At 37.0% G+C, this 25,555-nt stretch overlaps 1 protein-coding gene across 4 annotated transcripts in view; it reads left to right on the top strand.

The window, feature by feature from the left end:
• Positions 1–3,317: 3,317 nt before the first annotated feature.
• The window catches only part of LOC150105675 (sodium/bile acid cotransporter 7-B-like), a 169,887-nt gene continuing 147,649 nt past the window's right edge, over positions 3,318–25,555 (top strand). For all 4 annotated transcript variants that reach the window (XM_090394999.1, XM_090394998.1, XM_090394997.1 and 1 more), the window contains exon 1: positions 3,318–3,434. In XM_090394999.1, the coding sequence (XP_090251125.1) occupies positions 3,335–3,434 (100 nt within the window). In that variant the 5' untranslated portion in view covers positions 3,318–3,334. The remainder of the gene's footprint in view (positions 3,435–25,555) is intronic.

The following is a 25,555-nucleotide window of genomic DNA, read 5'->3' as shown; positions in this document are numbered from 1 at the left end:
TAAAGTTTAATTTAATTTATAACCTTTGTACGTTGTAAATTTCCTTAAGTTATTTAATAAGTATGATTAAGCAATGAATGTGTTGGATAAGTAAGATTCATATATAAAGTCATGTTCTTGGACTTTTCAACTGCATTTGATAGCTTACTACATGACAGGTTTATAAGCTGCAGAAGTAGGATCAGATAGTATATTTGGTTAGATGGATTAATCATTTTCTTTGAACAATACCAGCAGGTTGTGTATAATGGAGCATTGTTTTAGAAGAGAAAGAGGAATGTGACCACTAATATACCTCAGTATTCTGTTTTTGGGCCACTGCTGTTTAACTTATTTTTTTAATGATATTTCATGTGAATTGAGCAGTGGATTTTCAGTTGCCTGTAAATGTAAATTTGGGGAGAATTATAAGGGGTATTGCTGATATTTATTCCCTTCAGCAAGATTTGAATAGACTGTTAGCTTTGAGTGGAAAAAAATAAATATTAATTGTAATTTTAACATTAAGAAATGCAAGGTGCTGCACTTTGAAGTGTAGAGATTTGTTACTGTATTTGTGCACTTGTTTCAGGAATTGGATGAAATTTGGGATCTTGGGGTGGTGATTGACAATGAGCTAAAGTTCTGAGGACACATTGCAAGTGCTGCACATCATATTGCTGCTATGATTATGCTGCTATTATTATTGTTCAGGTGCCTCCATGGAGTCCGAAGACTCATCGTGGGAGACCAAACTATCCACACAATCTATCATACTGCTCCTTGAAGCTGTTAGCAGACAAAGCACTCACAACCAACTCTGACAACCCAATTCACTCATTCACAACTCTCCAAACAAAAAATCTAGTCCTCACAACCCTACTAACTACACCTTTATTCAACTTCCAGGGTTTGACTGGAGGGCCCCTTGTTCTGGCCCCTCCCAGTCAAGTGTTGAAACATTTCCTCTGCATCAATCCTATAAAATCCTTTAAGCAACTTTAAATGTTTCTATCATATCCCCCTCATTTTCTCCTATCAACCAACTTCTGCAATCCACACACCCTCAATCTATCTTCATAGGAAACATTCCACAGATCACTCATCATCTTAGTCACTCGCCTCTGAATCTTCTCCACTGCCTTCCGCAACCAAGAAACCCAGGAGGCCAGACTTGAACACAGTAATCCAAATGTGGATGTATCAAGGCCTTATAAACAACTTTCTTATCTCTACTTGTTAATGTGTTCTTCAATAGCCAAGTAATCTTATGGGCTATATTAGCAACCTTAGCAATATGTCCTCTAACCTTTAACTGTCTGTCTACCACCACCCTTAAATCTCTAGCTTCCTCTATTTCATGGAATACGGTGCCATCAATGTTATAAACAGTTTGTAATCTGTTTATCCCAAAATGCATAACTTGACATTTCTCCACATTGTACTAACATCCATTATCTTTTGTCCACACTGACAGTTTATTTAAATTGCCCTGCAAGCGCTTCATGTTGCCTTAATTAAATTACTCTACCTAATTTCGCATCATCAGCAAACAACTGAATATTTCTTTTCAAGGTATTTCCTATATCATGTACCAATTATTTCATGGAATACGGTGCCATCAATGTTATAAACAGTTTGTAATCTGTTTATCCCAAAATGCATAACTTGACATTTCTCCACATTGTACTAACATCCATTATCTTTTGTCCACACTGACAGTTTATTTAAATTGCCCTGCAAGCGCTTCATGTTGCCTTAATTAAATTACTCTACCTAATTTCGCATCATCAGCAAACAACTGAATATTTCCTTTTAAGGTATTTCCTATATCATGTACCAATTAAACAACAATGGTTCCAACACCTAACCTTGTGGCACACCACTAGTCACCTGTTTTTGCCTTGATTCTGTCCCTCCATATATACTACTTTTTGATATCTGTCCAGCAGCCACTCTCTTATCCACTTAACCATTAAAAAAAAAACCTGGAGGTGCTGAGGATTGAACCCAGTGTTTTTCACATGCAAAGCAAACACTCTACCACTGAGCTACCCCCCCCCCATGCAAAAAAAAAAGACCTTTACTTTCATTGTGCCTTTGGGCTTATTCAATGAGCCAATGACTCGCACATGTTAGACTCCCTGAAAGTTGCATAAAGGTGAGCTAGAAAGCAGCTAAAAGTTAGTTCTCCAAGTGCACAAGTGCAGTTGGCCAACTTGAAATTCTTTTCCATGACATGCCTTTATTTTTTTGGTGTCTATCTCAAGATTAATGTATCCTGATGATGAGATGTACTTTCAAAAGTAGAGGTAAAGAGGTAATGCCTTTATAAGGTATTGGTCGGACTACACAGACTATTGTGCTCAAATTTGGTCATATAGGTTTCATTTGGATGCAGAAACACTAGAGGATTCATAGATGAATGACAAAAGTAATACCAGAATTCTGGAATGTCAGTTATGTATAGAAGTTGAGTAAATGTAAATTGTAAAATTTGGTGGAAGGAGAAAAGAGGTGATGTGATAAACACATTTAAGTTAGTGAGAGGATTTTACTGGATTAAGAGAGGATTATAAAAAGAGTGGAGTGTGTAGAGAGGAAGAAAAAGAGCCCATTCTTGGAAGTTGCATAAAGGTGTTGCAGAAGCAGCTGAAGGTTTGTCCTCCAAGCATAATGGGAGCCAACTTTAAATTCTTTTCCACAACATGCCTTTGGTTTTTGGCATCTGTTTCAAGATTAATGTCTCTGATGATGTTACAGTGTTTACCTTGGCACTGACTGGCTGCAAACCAGCTTCTTTTCTTGTATAGATCTTTTAATTGGAAACTAATGGTAAGCAAGTTCTTTGTCCCATTGCATCTTTAATTAGATTGGATTTTAGTTGTGACCAAGGAGCCTTTGTACATTAAGGGAAGCAATGCAGAGGAGGAATGGCATCATATAGGATGTTACTTCTGATCTAAGTCCGTGATCCTTAGCTGTTGGGTGAATCTAACTAAGGATGTTTTAGGGGGAGGGGGGGGAGTTAGAATATCCGGCTCCCTGCAAGCTTGGGGGGCATGACTTTATCAGGACCTCAAACTCATGCCTGTTGTTCTTTATCTTGAAACTTGTGATTTTATCTTTGGATGTTTTATATTCATATGAACTGAACTGCAAGCCTGTGTATTTCTTGATCTATTATATCAAATATTTACCTTCACAGATGCTTTTAAAAATAAAACATGAAAAACATTTCATTCTGTTATTTTTTTGTCAATTTGTGTATATAATATATAAAATATTTAGATCTTTTAACTACTGCTGTATTTTCTTTTGTACTTTTCTTAGAGGATATTGGAATAGCTTAGAAATGAGGCTGTTTCACCATATAAGCAACAACTGGTTCCTGTGTAGCATGTGTTTTGTCATTATTCTTGCATTCATTCACCCAAGATTTGGCATAAAAGGAGGTAAATATTTTCTTTCATGTGTTTTATGAATGTGTTTGAGACATGGGTTGGGAAAAGGTATGAGGGATGTTAATATCATTGATATTTGGTAGAATTTGAATGTTTTGGCAAATGAGTGGGTATATTAATTCAGATTTCTAAGTATAATTATTTATTTATTTTTATTCCACACCACACACACAAGATGTTACCAAACTGTTAGAAAATTTATGCCGTGTGCAGGCAAGAATTAAGAGAGAAAGAACTCGTTGATTTTCTTTTTAAAGAGCTGGAGGTCATCTTTGGGAATACTTCATGAGGAATGCATTCCAAAGAACAGCAGTAGATAGAATGAAAGCAAGTAGAATGGCAGGTTTGATGGGTCAGAAGTTGAACTGTAAATGGTTATTGAGCAGCTGCTGCTCTTATTATTGTAGGTTTAGCAAAAAATTAAAAAAAGTAGATGATGAATGCTATTTAAACTTGTTTTTATATTAAAAACATATTAAAAATAGTGTCCATGGAAGTATCAATAGGAATTATCATCATCATCATCATGCGTATCAAGGATTTAGGCCTAGCATGGCCTGTTCCGGCCTTAGAAGTCATCGTTGAATCGTTTAAGAGGACGTCCTGGTTTTCTTTTTCCTAATGGCTTGTACTTTAGAAAATATACAATGCAAAACCATATCATCTATGAAACAGCAGCTGGAGAAAGTCTCTGAGAGAGGAGGTAATCATTTTAACTGAAATGTCCTCTTTTAGACAACACGAAGAATTTTTAAGAGAAGTTTCTGGTGCACCACTCCAAATGTGATGAGCAGCATTTTAAGATTGGGTAGATTTTGAGATTTGTTCAGCATTAGTAGCTGGATAGGTGAAAAGTTTATCTTGAGCAAAAGGAGCTGCTGAGGGATGCTGTAGAAATGATGTATTTACACCTAGAAAAGCTAGAGGAAGTGTCTGTTGAGCCTGAATGTTATCAAAGGTAAGTGGAGAAGAAATAATGTCTCTTTAGAAGAGGAATGACTCCCACTGAAGGATGATAAGAGAATTAAAGTCTAGGCTGCTGGTTGTCAAAGATTGTGTAATTTGGAATATTTAAACTTGCAAGGATATTCGTAGGAGGAATAGAGCTATCATTGGTAAACCTATGGATAGGGTTTGAGATCAGTGAGAGAAAGTCATCTGTGGGTGGGAGGATAAAAATCTGCACAGGGAGAAAAACCATCTACCATTATCTACAGTGATTAACCTTAGATAAAACTGTCCAACCATTTACAAAGATTGGAAAGTAAGCCATAATATGACAATTTGCTGAGAAGCCCTGTATGCTAGACCCTTTCAAATATCTTGGAAATGTGAATTACAATGGCGGATTTCTCCAAATTATTTGGACACATGTGGAGGTGGATTATGAAGGTCTATTATGATCTTGAGTTGCAGAATCTGTACTGGTGGGCACTATTAGCTGGCAGTTTTCCAGATAAACAAGTCCACTGATTACCTTATCTGTTATTTTAGAGCAGGGGTGGCCAACCTTTTACGTTCTATGTGCCAATTTTTTCACGTATGAGTTCAGATATCCCATACAACTCTTGAACCCTTAAAAACTTCCAGTAAAATGTTTATATAGACATGATATACTGATTTAATATAAAAACAAGATTCTCTCTCTTTGTAACTCAGACTGAAGCACTAGCTTCAATTTTCCTTCTATTTCAGTCTGATGTTGTGTTTTATAGTGTCTGTTAAGATTGTCTTTTATTATGTGAGAAAGTGTTTTCACAAAAAATGCACAATGGTTTTCCTGATGGATTTGCTCATTTTCCCACTGTTCATTGAATTGATGCTTACTATCACTTTTTTTTTCTTTTGCTCATTTTCTTTTGTACTGTGATGGGTAACTGAATATAAAAACAAGACTTAATTTTCAAAAAAAGTACAAAACTGTAAATGTTCACAAAGGACAAACAAAAACACAACTTCATAATGCATGAGTATCAATTGTGAACTAACTGAAAAAAACCTGCAACACACCACTGTTGCTAATGCTTGGTGCCTCAGGATCAAACAAGTGAATGTGTGAAAGATGTGCACAAAACAATAAAATCGCAAAACATAATTACGAAGTTTTAGTGTTTTTTTTCTACAAATCGGTTTTTGGTTAACACATTTTGTATAAATAGGCTTACTTTTTTTATTATCATTATTAGGGTCCGTTGCATCACTTCTAATCATCCAATGTGCCATAGGTTCTTCCCTGCTTTAGAAGGTACAGAGATGAGATCAATAGGCCTATAGTTTGATGGTACAGCTCACTGGTAGTGGTGCGGGGGTGGCATCAGGACCAGATTGTTCAAAATTTTACTGATGGCTTCTGTCTCTCTCTTACCAGAAAGACATGGTACATTTTTCCTTGTATAGTTGGAAATAGTTTATGTTGTCATCTATGTAGTTTGAAGAGAAGAATGATACCAAAAGGTTTTGTCAGATTAGAGAGAAGTGGGAACACAAATGGATGGACAGAAATTGTTAGAGAGAAATTATGTAGAGAAATATGACTTTTGCTAAAAACAACCCAGAAGGTATACAGCTGCCATTTGTGTAAGGCGAGTTTCTGCATTTAGCTTTCTGAAAGCCAGACTTAGATTTGTTAATCGTCATTTTGCAATTGCTTAAGTGTAAACTGAGGATGAAGCTAGAATTTTTGTCTAAGCCAATATAAAGCTATGTTCAAACAAGTGGCACAATTCTTGGAAAACATGGCTTGGATATTGGTTGGGAGTTTTGAATGGTGTGGGTAATGAAGATCTTCATTCCAACATGGATAATTTCTGTAACTTGAACAGAGAATCAAAACAGTAGTCCGATCATGGGAAAGAAGTCCTAGAGATCTTACTCGACATTAGTTTAATGTTAAAAGATGTAAGACTGAAAATGGCTGAGGAAAGTGCATTTCACTAGAGAAGAAATTTGTATGAGATTAGTGTCTGAGTTACTAGAAAGGTGACTTCAGCACAGTAGCTGGAAGAAAAACTGATTATAAAAGATCTAAAGTGAAGTGGAGAGTGAGTGAAGAGAATTTTCTAATATTCTGGTTGGTAGATAAATATTTTTAACACAGACTACTATCAGCGGCTGCCATATGTATATTGCTCAGATAAGTCATTACTTTTTAGTAGATATTAGATATTTAGTAGATATTATGTAGTGTTATATATAACTGGTGGTATTTTGTTTATTTTTGATTGTGCTGTTAAGTGGTGTTGTTTAGTCAACTATTATTAAACGATATACTTTCAAAAATATTTTTCGTTATGGCACTGATGCATACAAATTAGTAGATATTATGTAGTGCTATATATAACTGGTGGTATTTTGTTTATTTTTGATTGTGCTTGTTAAGTGGTTTTGTTTAGTCAACTATTATTCAACGATATACTTTCAAAAATATTTTTCATTATGGCACTGATGTATACAAGAAAAACGACGACCAAGACATCGATGTTGATTGATATCAGCATGCAGAATTTGGTGCGACATAGTGTGTATTTAATGTATTTGTTGCTGAGAGTGAATGGTTTGTGGTATGAGAGTGAGAATGGAGAAAATATTTGTTGAAAATGTTTCATAAGTGAGTATAAGAAATTTGAGTCATGTTAGGAGCGAAAGAATGAAGTGAATGATATGGATATAAGGCAGGATTGTCAAAGTGTTGTGGAGAATGTTGCAGAAACAGTGCATGAAATATGAATGAGAGTTTGAAGGAAGTTGTTGAAAATAATAATGTGGATGATGAGATGCTAGTCAACTATTATTCAACGATATACTTTCAAAAACATTTTTCGTTATGGCACTGAAAGGAATTGCATGCTTACATGGACTCCTTCACAAGACAAGTGAACCCAAGTGACTGGAGAAATCATAATTGTGTATGGTACAGAATGAAAGAAAGAGTGAATGGGAAAAGCATAAAAGCATGAGAAACTGTGAGGAAAGAGATAGTATTGTATGGGGGGATTTGATGATAAGAGACATACTTAATGAGAAAGTGACAAAAGCATGTTTTCCAGGTGTGAAGATAAAGGATGTTAATGAAGCTTTAAGTTTGCAGAAGAAAGAAGTGAATGAATTAATTGTTTTGGCAGGCACAAATGATTTGAAAGGTGAGAAATATGCAATGAGAAAAGATGTGAGAATTGTTAGAAGAAACAAAAATAAAGAGTAAGAAAGTGAAGATTGTGAATCTTGGTATGATTGCTGCTTGGGTATTATTATTATTATTCAGGCCTCCAAGGAGTCAAAAGACTCATCGAGAGAGGTCCTTCCTAAGACATAAAGTCTGTCAAGACTCATCGAGGGGAGGTCCCCCCCCTGAGAAACACAAAGCCTATCATACCATTCTTTAAACTCACTGATCGTTCCCGCTCCCACCACTCCATCAGGCAATGCATTCCACGGCTCAACCACCCTCCACACAAAGAAACCACTCCTTACCCTCTTTCTCACAGTTTCCTTTCGTAACTTCCAGGGATGGCCTCTTGTCATCACTCCTTCCTGCTGATCAACCAAGCAAAAGAACTTCCCAGTGTCAACCCTGTAACCACCTTGCAACAGTTTAAAAGTCTCAATCATATCACCTCTCCTTCTTCTATCCACCAAACTCTGCAGTCCACATTCTCTCAGCCGATCCTCATAACTATCCTTGTACAGTCCTGAAACCATCTTTGTCATCCGTCTTTGTATCCTTTCCACAGTTAATTTATCCCCTTCAAATCCTGGGGACCAAATCTGAGAACAATAGTCCAAGTGTGGTCTGATCAGAGACTTATACAACGGAATGATAACCCTCTTATCTCTGCAGGTCAGTGTCCTTCTCATAATAGCAGCAATCCTCTGTGTTACCTTCACCACCTTTGCAATATGTCCCCTAAACTTCAGGTTTCTATCAATCATCAACCCCAGATCTCGTCTCCCCTACTTCCTCCAGTATAACCCCTCCCATAGAGTATGCAGCATCCCATTGATGTTTCCCAAACCTCAAGACCTTACATTTTGCTGCATTAAACTGATACCCCCATTCATTTGCCCATCTATCTAGCTTATTTAAATCCTCTTGCAGGGCTACCACATCTGCACTATTACTAATAATCCTTCCCAGCTTCGCATCATCTGCAAACAACTGAATATCCCCCTGCAATCCACTGGCTATGTCATTGATATAAAGGTTAAACAATATAGGTCCTAGTACTGAGCCCTGTGGGACCCAACTTGTAACCCTCTGCCTCCTGGAAACTGCCCCACCATACACAACTCTCTGATACCTATCAGACAGCCAATCCTGAATCCAGTTGACCAATCTGACATCCAGACCCATGTGCTGCAACTTAAATATCAGCTTATCATGTGGCACCCTGTCAAATGCCTTCGCCAAGTCTAAGAAAATTGCAGTATATGCCTTTCCCTCATCTAATGTTCTTGTAACTTTATTATAAAAGGCTAGCATATTGCTAAAACAAGAGCGTCCTTTCACAAATCTATGTTGATTCTCACAGATAACATTACCCTCATCTGCCCAATGCTGTATACGGTCCCTCACTACTTTCTCCAAGATCTTAACAACTACTGATGACACACAGACTGGCCTATAATTAGACACTTCCAGTCTGTTACCACCCTTATGCAATGGCACTATCTTACCTTCCTTCCATTCCTTCCATTTGGGCACCTTTGCCAATGCCAGACTTTCATTAAAAAGCCACGTTAAAGGTACTGTCAATTCCCTAGCACATTCTCTCAAAACTCGTGGTGAAATACCATCCAGTCCCACAGCTTTACTGACATCCAGAGTACTCAGTATCTGAAACACACTCTCCTCCTGTACCTCCAGACCTCGAACCAGTCCTATCCCTCTAGCATTAAAACTGACTCCTCTAAGATGAAATACTCCAATAAAGTGTTCATTGAACAATTCCACTATGTCCTCTGCATCAGTCACTCTATTCCCATTTTTATCCCACAATATCATTCTTCCACAGTCATTTCTCCTCCTACTGGCCACATAGCTAAAACATTCCCTAGGATTTTCTTTGGATCTTAGGGACAATCTCCTCTCATATTCCAGTTTCGCTTTCCTTACCACACTAGTCACTCTTCTGGCCTGTGTCTTATATTCCTCATGCATCTCTTCACCTGTCTCCTTATATCTCTTCCATGGCCTCTTTTTCGCATGCAATTCCTGTTTAATATTGTTTGTCGTCCTCTTCTTCACTCGTGGTATACAACTTACCATTGCTGATAACAAATATTCTTTCACAATGTCCCACGCACTGGTGATATCCCTGCCTTCCAATTCCTCCCTCCCTGAAACTTTCCGAAGTTGAAGTCTAAGACTATTATAATCACCTGCCTTATAATTCCACATAAGTTCCCGTCTCTTTGATACTCCTGCATGTCTATTCATTTTCCAAGTCAACACCATATGGTCAGTCTCTCCAACTGGTGGGAGAGACGTCAACTCAGTTATTATCAACTCTTCTGATGCTATAACCAAATCCTAAACTTTTGAACCTCTTGTTCCCTCTGTTACATGTTGCCTAAGACATTTGTCCCTCAAGAATTCTAGAAATTCCATTCCCCTATTGCTACATGCATCTTCCTCTCTCCAATTTATACTACTGAAGTTAAAATCTCCTATAACAATCATTCTTCTTGCACTTGCCAAACTTAGCTGTCTAAACATCTCCTGGTCCCCATCCTCTGTGCTCCTGGGTCTGTAGCAACACCCCACTAAATATCCTGTCTTGCCTACCTCTACCTCACACCATACGCTCTCAAAATCATTTGTCTCACTTCCTTCCAAATTCTCCACTCTTAGAGGACATAGGTCATCACTTATCATAAGCAGCACCCCACCACCACGCTTTCCCCTCCTATCCTGACGAAAAATGCTATACCCAGCGACTTCTATTCCTGTTGTTATATCCCCTTCTGTCAACCACGTCTCAGTGATCGCAATAATTTTTGGCCAGGCTGATGCTATCTGCACCACCAATTCCTCTCCCTTATTCCGGATAATCCTGGCATTAGTATAAAGCATATAAATGCCATTGTTTCTATACCCAGCATTATCCCTTCTAGACTCCACTGGGCTCAGTGTTACCTGACATTGTCTCCCTTCTCCCAAGTATCCATTCCCACAAGAGGCCACCCCTGCTATCATCCTCCCTGGGACACACTGACTCGTTCAGAACAGCAATCTCTCCAGATGCCTACGTCCTTCCTCATTCAAATGTAAACGGTCTCTCACATACAACTCCTCTCTTTCCTCAAACGCACTCCAAGCATCCACATATACCAGTCCTCTCTTGTCACACATTCTCGCTATTATGCCATTCAATATCACTGCTCTTCTGCTCAGCTCATCATTATCATACCTAGGCAACACGCACACTATTTTTCCTTTCTCTGATATGTTAGGATAGAATTGAGAAGAAGGACCATAATTGCCAATGAGTCAATGAGAAGATTGTGCAGAGGAAAGTGTGCACTTTATAGATGTGTGGAGTGAATTTGATGGACGTAAGGATCTGTATATGTCTGATGGATTGCACTTAAATGGTATTGGAGTTAGGTGCTTGGAGAAAGTGTTGTTCAGTGAGAGATTGGAAGGGCAAAACCAGACAAGTAGAAATATTAGGGAGAAGCAATCAAGCATGTGTCTTTCCACCTCTGGGATAGATAATTATGAGTGCAGGAATGATTATGAAGAGCTGGATGCAGTTCCCTAGGTTTCGAATCTGTATGGGTAGGTAATGGCATTATGTAAGGGTAACTGTGGGCCCAAGGGGATGCTGAACTATGTACACCACCCTTTTCTTGTAAGGCCCCAACATCTGCTCCACTCCTCCTAGTTCTTCTCAACTTTATATCATCTACAAACTGGTTAGCCAAGTGGGTAGCATATCTGCTCTCCATCCAAAAGGCTGGGCACCTTTTGGATGGAGACTTTCGAATCCTGCTGTGGGCATCGATGTTTGTGATTGTCTGTGAAAAATAGTAGTGGTGGTGGGCGGCAGTAGATGGCGCTGGCATAGATGATGGTAGTTGTGGTTCGTTGTAGTTGGCGAATTGAGTGGTGGAGACAGTAGTTGTAGAGTAGGTGCCCTGCCTCGATGAGTCTCTGGACACCCTGCAGTTGTCGCATAATAATAATAATAACTGAATATCCACATTCAAATCTTCCACAATATCATTAACAGACAGGTTAAACAACAATGGCCCTAAAACATACTCCTGAGGCCCACCACTAGTGACTTTTCTCTTCCAGGATATTACTCCCCATACACAATTTGCTCATATCTATCAGACGGCCAATAACCAATCCAATGCACTAGTGCAGTGATTTTCAACCTTTTTCATAATATGGCACACCTAGACTAATTATTAAAATTCTGCGGCACACTAAAAATATATTCTTTTAATTTTTTGACGATCTGGCAAAAAATAGGCATAATTTTGATTGATTTACATACAGAAGATATTAATAACTTATCCTTTTTTGGGAGCTTCAAGGAGAATAAATGTGCAAATTACGACATTACTTCTTTCAATTAATTTGTTTTCACAAAATCTCGTGGCACATCGGTTGAAAATCGCTGCACTAGTGGATATCCAACCCCATCCGCTCTGGTTTGACTATCACCTTAATCTATCAAAAGCCTTTGTAAAATCTACGAGGGTGATCTGGAAGGTTCTCGGCCTAACAATGAAAAAACAAATTTATAATTTCAAAATTATTTTTATTTTTCAACATAAATTCCTTTAAGACTAATACATTTATTCCAGCGATCCTCCAGTACCAGTATCCCATCCCTGTAGTGGTTCTTGGTGAGATCTGCAAAATACCTCTCTACAGCTGCCTCTTGATTTGAAGAAAAATGCTGACTAACGAGGAAGAGTTTTAGTTTTGGGAAGAAATAGAAGTCAGAGGGAGCCAAATTTGGGGAAATAGGGTGGATGCTTCAACAATTCATAGTGCAGATCCCTTAATTTTCCCATTGCCAAAACACTTTTGTGAGCAGGTGCATTGCCCTGGTGAAAGACGATAGTAAATATAGCATATTTCCAAAGAGATATAGCAAATCCAACTAAGTATTTCATTCTATTCATCTCTATTTCCCCCCTTGCATCTCTACCTTGTACAGACATAACTCTTTTTTCTATCATCAATAGTACTCCATCTCAATTTTATCCTTTCTGTCTTCACAAAAAACCATACACTTCCATCCCTATTCCTGTCAGAAGTCATTGTCATTCAACCATGTGTCACTTATTCCAATTTTTGGGTGAATGAATGCAATCGATGCAACCATTTTCCTTGTTTCTGATACTTCTAGTATTTGCATACAAACATAATAGCTCATTCCTGGATCTATAACAAGTTTCACTGATACCACTTATTAGATATAACTTCATACATTCCTCGATTCATTTTTTCTCTCCTTACTCATTCCAGAACCTTCTTCAAATCTAACTGGGTGTTCTTCCCTATCGGACCATCCCATTCTACACACACACACATGCACTTCCTCTTTGAGCATCAACTTTTCTTGTACTATGTTCTTCTGTCCACCCTGAGTCTTCCCATTTCCCCGTTTGTCTTGAACAATTCTCCTGATCCTCTACACTCATATTACCCACTTCTCATTGAAAAGCACGACTTCAATTTCTCTTCCTTACTCTCCTGCTCCTTCACATTGCTTCTTACCTCTCAGATAAATTCTCTGCACTCATTACTCTCCCTTCAGGTAGCATTATCTCCAAATGACTCATACCAAAGTACTTTTCATGTTTATTATAAAAAAAGGTAAGAGTGATGATTCTATATTATTATTATTATTATTTTGATGACATCCATGGAGTCAACAGACTCATCGTGGGAGGCCCACCCAACCAGCAACATGTCTATCATAATGAGCTTTGAAGTTATTTACACTACCTGCATTCCCAATGCACTCTGGCAATGCATTCCACTCACCTACAAATATCCATGTAAAAAATCTTTCTCACACCCTTCTTATTTATACAACTTTCAGGAATGGCCTCTCGTTCTTCCCATCTTAACATCCACTCTTTTTATAATTCCTTCTGTATTAATCTGATAAAATCCCTTAACTGACTTGAAGATCTCTATCATATCTCCTCATTTCCTCCTCTCCACCTCTGTAAGCCACATTACCTCGAACGCTGTTCATAACCAACACTAGAGTCCTGATACCACTTCGGTCATTCATCTTTGGATCCTTTCTAGTATTTCCATGTCACAATGAAAACTAGGTAACCAAATCTGAGTACAGTAGTTCATATGTGATCTGACCAATGCTTTACATAGAGGCACCACCACTTCTTATCCCTACATGTCAATGTACCTTTTATCATAGCTGCAATACGATGTGCAGTCTTTGCAACACTTGTAATATGCCATCAGAACTTCAGTCCACTGTCTATCATCACTTCAGGATCCCAAATCTCATCCACTTCCTGGAGTACAGCTTCACCAATAGAGTACATAGCCTCTTTTTAGCCTCATTTGTCCAAGCTAAAGTCTATTCAGTTCTCCTTGTAGAGAATTAATGTCAGCAATATTCCTGATAATTCAACTGAGCTTTGCATCTGCAGCAAACATTTGAAGAGTTTCAATTAATCCACATGAAATATCATTAACATATAGTTAAACATCATGCCCATGAACAGAACCTTGAGGTATGCCACAGGTCACCTTCTTTTCTGAGATGCTGCTCCGAGACACTGGGGTATTGCTAGTATCTTTCAGAAAGCCAGTCTTCAATCCATCTAACCAATCTGCTATCTAATCCCATCTTCTGCAACTCATACACCAGTCTGTCATGTGGTAATCTATCAAATACATTCGCAAAGTCCAAAAAAATTCACTGTATATGAATCTACCTTATCCAACACATTTGTCACCTTATCATAAAACATAAGCAGATTGGTAAAACAAGACCCTATCCTTTCAATAACCTGTGCGGACCCTCATATAATCTTATATCCATCAACCCAATCCTGTATTCTTATTTCTAACGAATTTTTCATACACTTTGATCACAACTGCATATGTACAGACTGGTCTATAATTAGAAACGTCTGTTCTCAAACCATGCTTGTTGAGAGGTATTATTTTGCCTTCTTTCCACTCCTTAGTAACTTTCTCCACTGCAAGACTCTCATTAAATAACCTGGATAACTCTTTTGCATATTCTTTAAAAATACGTGGTGATATGTCCTCCATTCCCATGGCCTTTTTAGCATCTAACTCAAAGCAACACTTGATACACTGATTACTTCACCTTTAATTATCCAAATCCTTGCCTCCCTTCTATGTATTCTTTTCATTATGTACACCTCCATGGAGTCTGTAGATGTTTATTCATAGAATAATCAGTTTACCAAAAGAAAGATTACAATCACAAGGAACTTGGTAAATACTTACAAGGAGACTTTATCCTTGGAGGAAGTTAACCAAAATGAGTTTATTGATCAGAAAGAATGTTGGTATTAAATTATATTTATTTAAGATTTTTGAAACTTAAAGATTTCAAGAATCTTGTATTTTCTTTTGGTGAATCAATTTTTAGCATAATATTCTAGATGTTATGAATTTTTAGTTAGAGATCCTGAGGTTTGTGAGGTTTAGCAGATTCTTTAGAATGCCTATCATTTGAGAAGGATAATAAACTGAATTATGTAGTATATATTAGCCAGCAAAGGTTGATTTATACAAAATTGTGTATAATACAGGATTGTGTATAAATACAGAATTTATACACTTCTAGTGAATTTATACAGAAGTCGTAAATTCACTAGAATGCAAAATGTCCAAATAAGCCAAAACCCTCTTTTTCAACTTCCATGGTGAATTTTATATAAGGATTTAGACCATGTTTTCTAAGATCATAGGAAGAGTATCTTGGAGAAAGAGACCAGATTGCAATAAATCATACAATGATCATATCATACCCAGATCGGGGTTGTATAAGAAAGTTTTCTCAAAATTTTCTGTGTAGAAATTAACCAATGCAGGAGAGAGTGGAACTGTCTTTGGTGCTCTATTTGTTCAAAGAGCTTATTTTTGTAATTTTGTGAATTATGAAGTCAAACCTGAAAATTCCAGCTTAGTACAGCATGGTGGAGATACCAAACATAGAATCTTCTGGTTAAGAATCTGATTACTTCACTGTTTTACCTTGCTAGAAGGAAAGACTTGCGATATCAGCTGAAGAGAAGCATCAAGAGGAACAATGAGGAATAATAATTCATATCTAAACTGACCATGATATCAATAGCCTTGAAGAGAATGACTATTGATTTTTGCTTTAAAATCTGATCAAGTTTTGATAAATAAATGAGAATTTCCGATATGTGAGCTTAATAGTCTGCTTAAAAATTTGGATACGATAGGTTGGAGAATCCATGAAGTCTACAATAGGGTGAAGGGAATGTCATCTTCATGGATCTTAGGTAATCTGTAAAAATGGGTAAAAATTCATTTAAGCAAAATGCTAACCTTAATTTTTTGATTGCATCTTTGTCTAGACTTGCAACTTCTTCTTATAGAAATTTCAATTTGTTGATTTTGGCTGTTGGTAAGATTATAACTAATTTCCTGATATACAGATCTATCTCTTAGTAAAAGAAGTGTTAATTTTCTATTGTAATTAGAAGAATCCATGACAGTCACTTGTTTGTTGGCTTTTGTGATTGTGAAATAGTTGTTCCATTGTAAGGATTATAAAGTTTTGATTTAAAAAAATGAAATGCTGGAGGGAAGAAGTTTTGCTTTTAAATAGAACAGGTACAACTTCTAGACATAATCTGTTATCACTATCACTTTAAAGATTAGATAAGTTAGTTATATTCTGTGCTGTGAAGAAAATCCAGGTAAGGAATTTTTTAGGACTCATTGCAAAATCATGTGTTTTTTGAAGGACTAGAATTTCTGTGTCTGTTAATTAGTGTCCGGATATGTTCGCAACCCATTAAGTAAAGTGTTATTTAACATTTTATTTTATCATTAGTTTTACATTGCTTATAATAAACCTGAAAAGTCCAGCTTAGTACAGCATCGTGTAGATACCAAACAGAATCTTCTGGTTAAGAACCCAATTGGTTCAAATTGGTTCAAAAGACATATTTTGGTGATTACTACATTTTTTATTAATCATTTATATAATATATTGAAATAATAGTTCCCGAAAAGTTTCGTAAATCGTAGGATTTACATCTTCAGGGGTAAATAGTATAACTTAAAGTTTAAACAAGAGAAATTAATAACTGCAAGTCATGACCATCTGGCTATTCATAAACTCAAAAAGGTTATTTGAGTTTATGAATAGCCATACTATTTACGCCTGAAGATTGTAAATCCTATGATTTACGAAACTTATCGGGAACTATTATTTCAATATATTATATAACTGATTAATAAAAAATGTGGTGTAATCACTGAAATATGTCTTTTGTATGAATATGTTTATTTAAGAAAAGTGCTGAAGCCTTAACACGCTTGCTGAATTAAATTGGAATGACTATGTCTTTACCAAAGATACGTGAAAGTCTCATTCTTCTTAGTTAATCACTCTTTTTTTTTTAATATTATAATTTGAAATAATCCCTTGTTAGCATTCTACTTTTTATAACTGTTCCTACACCAAAGATGGCTTGTTTAAAGTTTCAAGCCAAAATATTTTGAAATTATTATTTATATGGGCACTTCATGGAGTCAAAAAACTTGTTGTGGGAGATCCACTCTGTCCATTAATACAATACCTATCACACATTTCCTTAAACCCATTCACTGTTGGAGTGTTCACACAACCACCTCTGGCAATCCATTCCACTCATTTACAACTCTCCAAAAAAAAAAAAAAAAAAAAAAAACCTAGTCTGCACACCCTTACTAACCACACTCTTAGCTTTCAAGTGTGATCCCTTGTTCCCCTCCCCCCCTACCTCCCATGTATTGAAAAATTTCTTCTGTGTCAATCTTATAGTATCCCTTTAATAACTTATAAGTTTCTATCATATCCCCTCTCCTCTGTTTGTCAGCTAAACTCTACAACTCGCACACTCTCAATTTATCCTCATAAGGAACATTCCACAGACTTGTCACTAGCTTGGTCAGTCATCTCAGAATCCTTTTCACCACCAAAGGATCCCCAAGAAACACAGGTTACCAAATTTGTGCACAATAGTCAACATGTGGCTGAATCGGCTGAATCACCCTAAAAAAAAACTTTGATCTTTACTTGTCAATGTACTCTTCAGCATCCAAGTAATCTTCTGAGCTATTTTGCCAACTCTTGCAAAATGTCCTCTAAATTTCAAATCGCTATCCACCATCACTCCCAGATCCCTCATCAGTTCCCTGTAAAAAGGACCATCTGTATGATATGAAGTGTTTGATCTTTTCATCCTGAAGTGCATTACCTTACATTTTACGAACTGAATTGACAACCATTGTCCTTTGCCCACACTGCCAATTTATTTAAATCATCTTGCAAGATATCTACATCACCTTTATCAACTATTGCTGACCCTAGTTTTGCATAATCAGAAAATAACTGAATGTCCCCCTTCAAATCTTCTGCTATATCATTAATATATAAATTAGAGAGTAGTGGTCCTAGTACAGATCCCTGGGCACTCCTCTAGTCATCCTCATTCTCATCACCTACTCTGGGACAGAGTAGGTAATGAAAATAGAATCGAATATAAACAAGCAAAGAAAAAAGCAAAGAGAGCAGTAGTGAGATCTAAAGCCTATGCTGACCTGTATGAACATCTGGATAATGAAGAAGGTTTCAAAAGGGCCCTCAAGATAGCCAGACCAAAGGATTGGAAAAGTAAAGATATATATACCAAGCCAGGACTAAGGGAGAGGATAGTACCATTCTGTGTTAAGAAATGGATGTGTTAGATAGATGGAAAGAATATTTTGAGAAATAAATGAATGAAATAAATAGGGATATACAAAAAGATGGAGGAGATCAGATCATGGGTCCAATTCCTAATATAACAAGAATAGAAATGATGGAAGCACTAAGAAGATGAAAAGCAGAAAGACAGTTGGACCTGATATCATCCCTGTAGAAGTATGGAAATTATTATTAACATTTGACCTCCATGGAGTTAGGGATTCATCATGGGAGGTACCCACTATTGCACACAATGCTCATCCAACTGTACCTTAAACTGATTCAGTGTGTCTATCTACATTTACAGATCTGGTCACTGGGTTTAGACACTTAGACAATAATTCCACTCACCAACCACTCTCCATGCAAAGAACCTTCTCCTCACTCACTCCTCTGCTCACATATTCTTTATATAGTTTCCAAGGATGGCCTCTTGTTCTTACCCCCCCCCCCCCTTCCTTCCTATTCATGAGGCTTTGCAATTTATATTCTCACAATCGGTCCTTGTACTCCACATTCCAAAGACCACTGACCACCTTTGTGATTCTTCTCTGGATTCTTTCCAGTGACCAGATCTGTGCACAATAATCCATATGAGGCCTTGATCAAGCCTCATTTGGGAGACATCTGCATGTCAGGGTCCTCTGCATCATTGCCATTATCCAATGTGACGTCTTCACAACTTGTGCAATGCAACCCTTGAATTTTAGGTCTTTGTTTACCACTACCCCCAGATCTCTCATCTCCTCTACTTCCTTTAAAGTTTCCTCACCAAGTGTATACTTTGCATCCTGTCATTGCTTACCAAATCCCAGAACCTTACACTTCGCAACATTGAACTGATAGTTTCACTTACCTGCCCATTCATGCAATCTATTCAAGTCCTCCTCCTTTAAAGCCATAACATCTGCTTGACTCTGCATTGCTCTCCCCAGTTTTGCATCATCTGCAAACAGCTGTATACTGTATATCACTAGTTAAACCCATCCCAATATCATTGACATACAAATTGAACAACAATGGCCCCAAAACTGATCCCTGCAGTACACCACATGATCTTCCTCTTTTGGGATACTGCACCCTGATATACGACTTTTGATACCTATCTGACAGCAAGTCACTGATCAAACTCAGATGTCTGTTATCCAATCCCATCTGTTTTAATTTATTTAACAGCTTGTCGTGTGGCAGTCTATCAAAAGCTTTTGCAAAATCCAAGTACATCACTGTATATGTATCTCTCCTGTCCAAGGTATTTGTCACTTTGTTATAGTACATAAGTTAGTAAAACATGATCTCCCTTTAATAAACCCATGTTGATAACCACAGAGAATACTGCTGTTATTAACCCATTTCTGTATCCTACTTCTCATCAATCTCTCTTGTACCTTCACCACAACTCCAGATATACAGGTTGGCCTATAATTTGAAGCCATAGCCTTATCACCACCTTTATGCAGTGGAGCAATTTTACCTTTTTTCTACTCCCTTGGAACCTGTGCTGTTGTAAGACTTATTAAACAGGCATGCCAATGCTACTTCCAGCTTCCTGGAACATTCCCTTAAGATGCACAGTGACATCAAATCTTATTGCCTTATTGACATCAAGTTTATATATTTCCTCAAATACCTCCTACTCACTCACAATTAAGCCATCCTCTCCTATGTCCTCTATACTTAAGTTCTTCACGATTCCACCCCGATCAGGATGCAACACCTTTATAAATTGATCACCGAATCAACAATGCCTTCTGCAGCAGTTACCATTCTACTATTTTCATCCATTAACATTACCATGATCATTCTTTCTTCTACTTACCACATATTTAAAAAAACTCTCTAGGGTTTTTCTTTGCCTGATTTGCCAATTTTTGCTCATACTGCACTTTTGTTTTCTTTAATGAGTCACTCTTTTTTTTGTTCTTTATACTCTTCATGTAACTGATTATTACCAGTATTCATATTCATCCTGTACCATATCCAAGTACCTTCTTTTTTACAGATTTCATGCTTAAGACCCCCCCCCCCCCAAGTCATTCATTTTATATCTACCTTATTTGGCCTTTTGACCTTTCGGAATACATTCACACATTGATGCTGTTATGTATTTCTTTGTCATTTCCCACATGCAGCATTTATTTCCTTACTGCTCAACTCCTCATTCCATTCTATAGCTCCAAGCTATCTCCTAAGCTTGTCATAATCACCAGCCTTATAATTCCACATATATCCTTTCCTCACAAAAGTCTGCATATGGCTAGCCACAACCCAGGTGATTACTTCATGATCACACTCACCAACTGGAGGAAAGTGTGCAACCTTACGCGATCCTCACGTGCCCTCATTTACATGCTGCCTGAGATAGTTATCTCTCAAGAATTCAAGAAATTCATTTTCCTTATTCCAAAATGCTATCTCTTCATTCCAATCTATACCGCCATAATTAAAATCAGTCATAATAAATTACCCTTCCTTTGTTCACTAATCCAAGTGAATTGGCTTATTGCAACATTCAACTAAATGTTTTCCTGTCAACCTCCCAGTTACACCACTTTGCCTTATAACCCATTGTCACTATTTTCCACTTTCGTGTCTACCTTATGTGGACATAATTCTTGAGAGACAACACAAAAAATACTGTATCCTTCATTTCTATTCCCGAAATGTCTAGGCGAATCGGGAGTGACTCTGTTAATGGATGCCTTTAACAGAATCATTGAAACTGAGAAATTGTAAAGGAATATATATATATATATATATATATATATATAGAGAGAGAGAGAGAGAGAGAGAGAGAGAGAGAGAGAGAGTGAGTGAGTGTGTGTATACTGGTTCCAGTATATAAGAACACAGGTAATATCCAGTCCTGTAGCAACTACAGAGGAATTAAACCCATGAATCATACTATGTAATTACGAGAAAGGGTAGTTGAGAAGAGATTGCGAGACGTGGTGCCAATTAGTGAAGAATAATTTGAGTTTATGCCTGGTCGAGGGGACAATTGATGCCATCTTTGCTCTAAGACAGCTCATAAAAAGATACTGGGAGAGCAACACAGAAGTTTTTCTAGTCTTTATTAATTTGGAAAAGGCCTTGGGTAAGTCCCAAGAAAATAGATATGGAGAAGCATGAGGAAGAAAATGATTCCAGAGAAGTATGTACATCTTGTACAAGACATGCGTAATGTAGTATAAGGGTGAGATGTGGAGCAGGAATCATTGAGGCATTCCCAGTAAAAGCCAGGATTCATCAACGATCAGCTTTGAGCCTGTTATTTGTTATTCTCTTGGATGTGTTGACAGAGACGGTAAGAACTGAATCATCCTGGATGATGGTGTTTGCTGATGATGTGGTGATTTGCACAAATTCTGAGCAGGAAGCAGAAGAAAGATAAACAATGGAGGAAAGCTTTGAAGATAGTAGCTTGAGGAGTGGTAGAAATAAGACAGAGTACATGTTGTAGTGAAGCTTCAGGAAGTATAACATTGCAGGGCACAGGCATCCTACAAGTGTCTAGGTTCACATATTTAGGATCATGTGTCCAAAGTGATGGACACCTGTACTCAGAACTCAGTAGGAGGATCCAGTCAGGGTGGATAAACTGGAAAAAGGTTTCAGGTATCTTGTGTGATACAAAAGTCTAGCTAGTTAAAAGGAAAGATCTACAAAATGATAGTTAGACCTGCGCTGATGTATAACAGTGAGATCTGGCAGATGACCAAGGAATGGGAAAAGAGATATGATGTAGCTGAAATGAGAATGTTGAGACTTCAAGTGGTATGACAATATTAGACAAGATCAAAAACTCGCTTGTGGAATATGAAGACAGATTGAGAGAATGCAAATTGCAGAGAGCCTTTTGGATATAGAAAGAGGAAGGAGGGGGATATGATCAAAACATATAAGTTGGTATGAGGTAATTATCAGATTAAGTGGATAAGTTTTTTCATAGAATGGCTGGAGACAGAAAAACAAGATGCCATCCTTGGAAGCTGTATAAGGAAGGTGTAAGCAAGGGAGTGAGGAGTAGGTTTTTTTAAGTGGAGAGTGGTGGATAATTGGAATGCATTGCCTGAAAGTGTGGTGAGTGCAGAGACAGTAAAGGCATTTAAGTCAAGGTATGATAAACTGTGTGCGTGTGTGTGAGAGAGAGAGAGACCTCCCATGACGAATCTCTTGACTCCATGAGGGTGATGTATTTGTCAGTGCACCTGTTATTTAGCCAGTTGTCTGTTTTGCAATAAGACAAACACTTAGGAAGGTTTGTTTTTCTGGGAGAGAAGATTCTGCCACCTCATTATTGGATAGACAAACTCATTTTTTAGATAAAAAAGCTCTTATAAATGTATCTTGCATCTTAGATAGGATTCAACCACATCTAGGATGAAAATAATAATAAGAATATTAATATATTATCATTATTACCAGCATCTCTCTCTCTTTCTCTCTCTTATTGACAGCAAAGTCTATTGTGTCATTATTACAAATTGTGCTGTAGAGGCTCAAAATAATAAATGATTGCTATTTTCAAAATAGATATTGAACATTTTTTGTCAAAATTCATAGTAACTTTACCAGAATTATAACAGTGCCCATTTTTAAGAAAGGAGATTGCAGTGTGTAAGAATTATAGAGGTGGTTTTAGTGTCTGTTCAATGTAAGGTCATCTGCATTGTTACACTCAACAGAATAAAGGACCTGGTTGACAAGTGACTTAATGATAAGCATGTGGATTCAAAAGGAACAGAAGCTACATAGACCAAATATTTTCACTGGGGGACAGATCCTTGAGAAATGTTTAAAATTTCAGACACGTGATCACACATTTTTGTGTGATCACGTGTTGACTTCTAAATTGCTTTTGATTCAGTTGTTAGGTAAAATTAATTGGAGATTGCATGAGCTATAAGAATGTGTGTGTGTGTGTGTGTGTGTGTGTGTGTGTGTGTGTGTGTGTGTGTGTGTGTGTGTGTGTGTGTGTGAACAAGGTTAAAACAGGGACACATACTATTTGTTTAGTCTTAAAATTGATTTTTTGATAATATCAGGTCTCTACAAAGGAAGTACTGGGGACTAAAGATCAAGAATTTTTGACTATCTGATTACTGTTTATTCACTAATAATATGGAAGACACGAACTCCCTTATTGCTGCAGTTGATGATTCCGGAAGTCAATTGATTCAATTATCAATACTGAAAAAACAAAGGCATTGAAAACAGGCAGTAAAGATAAGCATCAGTCTTTCTTATGTGATGTGCTATAGAGAGAGAGTTTCTCACTTTATATGAGACACATCCTGAAAGTAAGGTCCATTCAAAATTCACTGCCAAATAAGATATGGGAGAGGGATCACACATACATGGTAGCATAGAATGACTCATTAACTAGTTTACTTTCATTCCATTATCAGTTGTTGTCTTCTATGAATAATTTATGAGTGCTGTGATAAAAAAAAAAAAAAATCCTGCCAATTGTGAGATTCATGGTATGATAGAGATTTTGTTGGCAGAAAATAATAGTGCTACAGAAATTCTCCAACAACTGTGTAAGGTTTATGGATCTAATGTAATGAATGACAGTAAAGTTAAGCAATGGTGTCATTTCTTTAAAGAAGGGTGTAACAATGTTCACAATGAAGAGCACAGTTACCAGCCAAGTGTGGTGACAGACAATTTGGTGAAAAGAGTGAGCACGAAAATTAATTGTGATTCCTTGCTGAAGAAAATCAATGAGGAAGATCCCTTTTCTGTCCCAAAAGACAGTGGTTATAATTTTTTTGACTGATGGTGACAATTTTTTTTTTTTTTTTTTTTTTATTTCAGGGTGATGAATGGTATCACTGCATTGATAGTCGTTGTGACTCCATGTTTGTGTATGAAATCTAAATTTCATCACCAGTCACAATATGAGAAAAAAGTTTATCTCTTCCATTTTTGTTACATTCCAAACATTTTTGAGCTGATTCCACCGATTGCTATTTATGCGCATTGGTCAGCATTTTTGGGACACATCTGGCACACAGCTTCTTATATTACATATTTTCTGACACAATTTCATGAATGACTACTGTGAAACTTCCAGGAATTCAAAAGAAAGTTCCATAATTGTGAAACAATATTCTACTGAATTTTCATGTTCACTCTTTCCACCAAATCATCCGTCATGAACATCAACGATCATGAACATCATTGCACCCTTCTTTGAACAAATGACACCACTGCCTACCTTTGTCTTACACAGTCATCGGTGAATTTCTGTAGCACTATTGTTTTTCTCCAACAAAACTGTATTACACCACAAACCTTGCAACTGGCAGGATTTTTTTATCACAGCACTCATTATAAAATATTTGTAGAAGACAACAAACGGAAATGGAACAAAAATGAGTGACTGTGCTACCAAGTATGCACGACCCATCTCTCATATCTTATTTGGCAGTAAATTCTGAATGGACCTTACTTTCTGGATGCACCTTGTAGCTGATTGACTGATGCCAGTGAGTGTGAAATGCATCAGTGGGAAAAAATGAAATGGAAAAAAAGATTAGGAATGACTTCTGGAGTGTTCACAAACTTAGAGAAAGTTTAGAAAGACAGTTGAATATCAGTAAGAATGAAATTTGAAATTTACAGTATTCTGTTCTGTTGTTGTACATTATGGGGCTATGACTTAGACATTATGTTAGTGACAGTCAGAGACTTTATGTTTTAGCAGTGTGCACAGATTTCAAAGTGGAAAACTGACACTCATTCTCATCAAATTTCCATTCTTTTTTTTCCTTTCCACTGTATGAATTCTCTTCCATTCTTCTCTAATCTCAATCTGATAAAAATAGCTTGTGAACTTATATTTTCATTATATTACTTTCAATGCAAAAATACTATTCTTTATTTCTTTGCTCGACAAGTTTTAGCTAATCACTAGTTGATCTCCACTTTGCCACCATGTGCAGTATTAAATATCTCACCCTGCTTCTCTCTCTCTCTCTCTAGTGAAGCAATTCATTAGATGTCTCTCTACCAACTTATATCCATGTCACTCTTAGTTCAAGAATAACAGTTCCACATTCTAATTCTTACATATATGATCATCACAGAGATCAGTAATGACAGAAGGAATCCATATAAAGTCACTGTATATGA

The sequence above is a fragment of the Typopeltis vanoorti genome, chromosome 6 (assembly GCF_054136105.1).
Source record: "Typopeltis vanoorti isolate ZY-2024b chromosome 6, IOZ_Tvanoo_1.0, whole genome shotgun sequence".
Lineage (NCBI taxonomy): Eukaryota > Metazoa > Arthropoda > Arachnida > Uropygi > Thelyphonidae > Typopeltis > Typopeltis vanoorti.
This window is presented reverse-complemented; position numbering and strand designations above follow the sequence as displayed.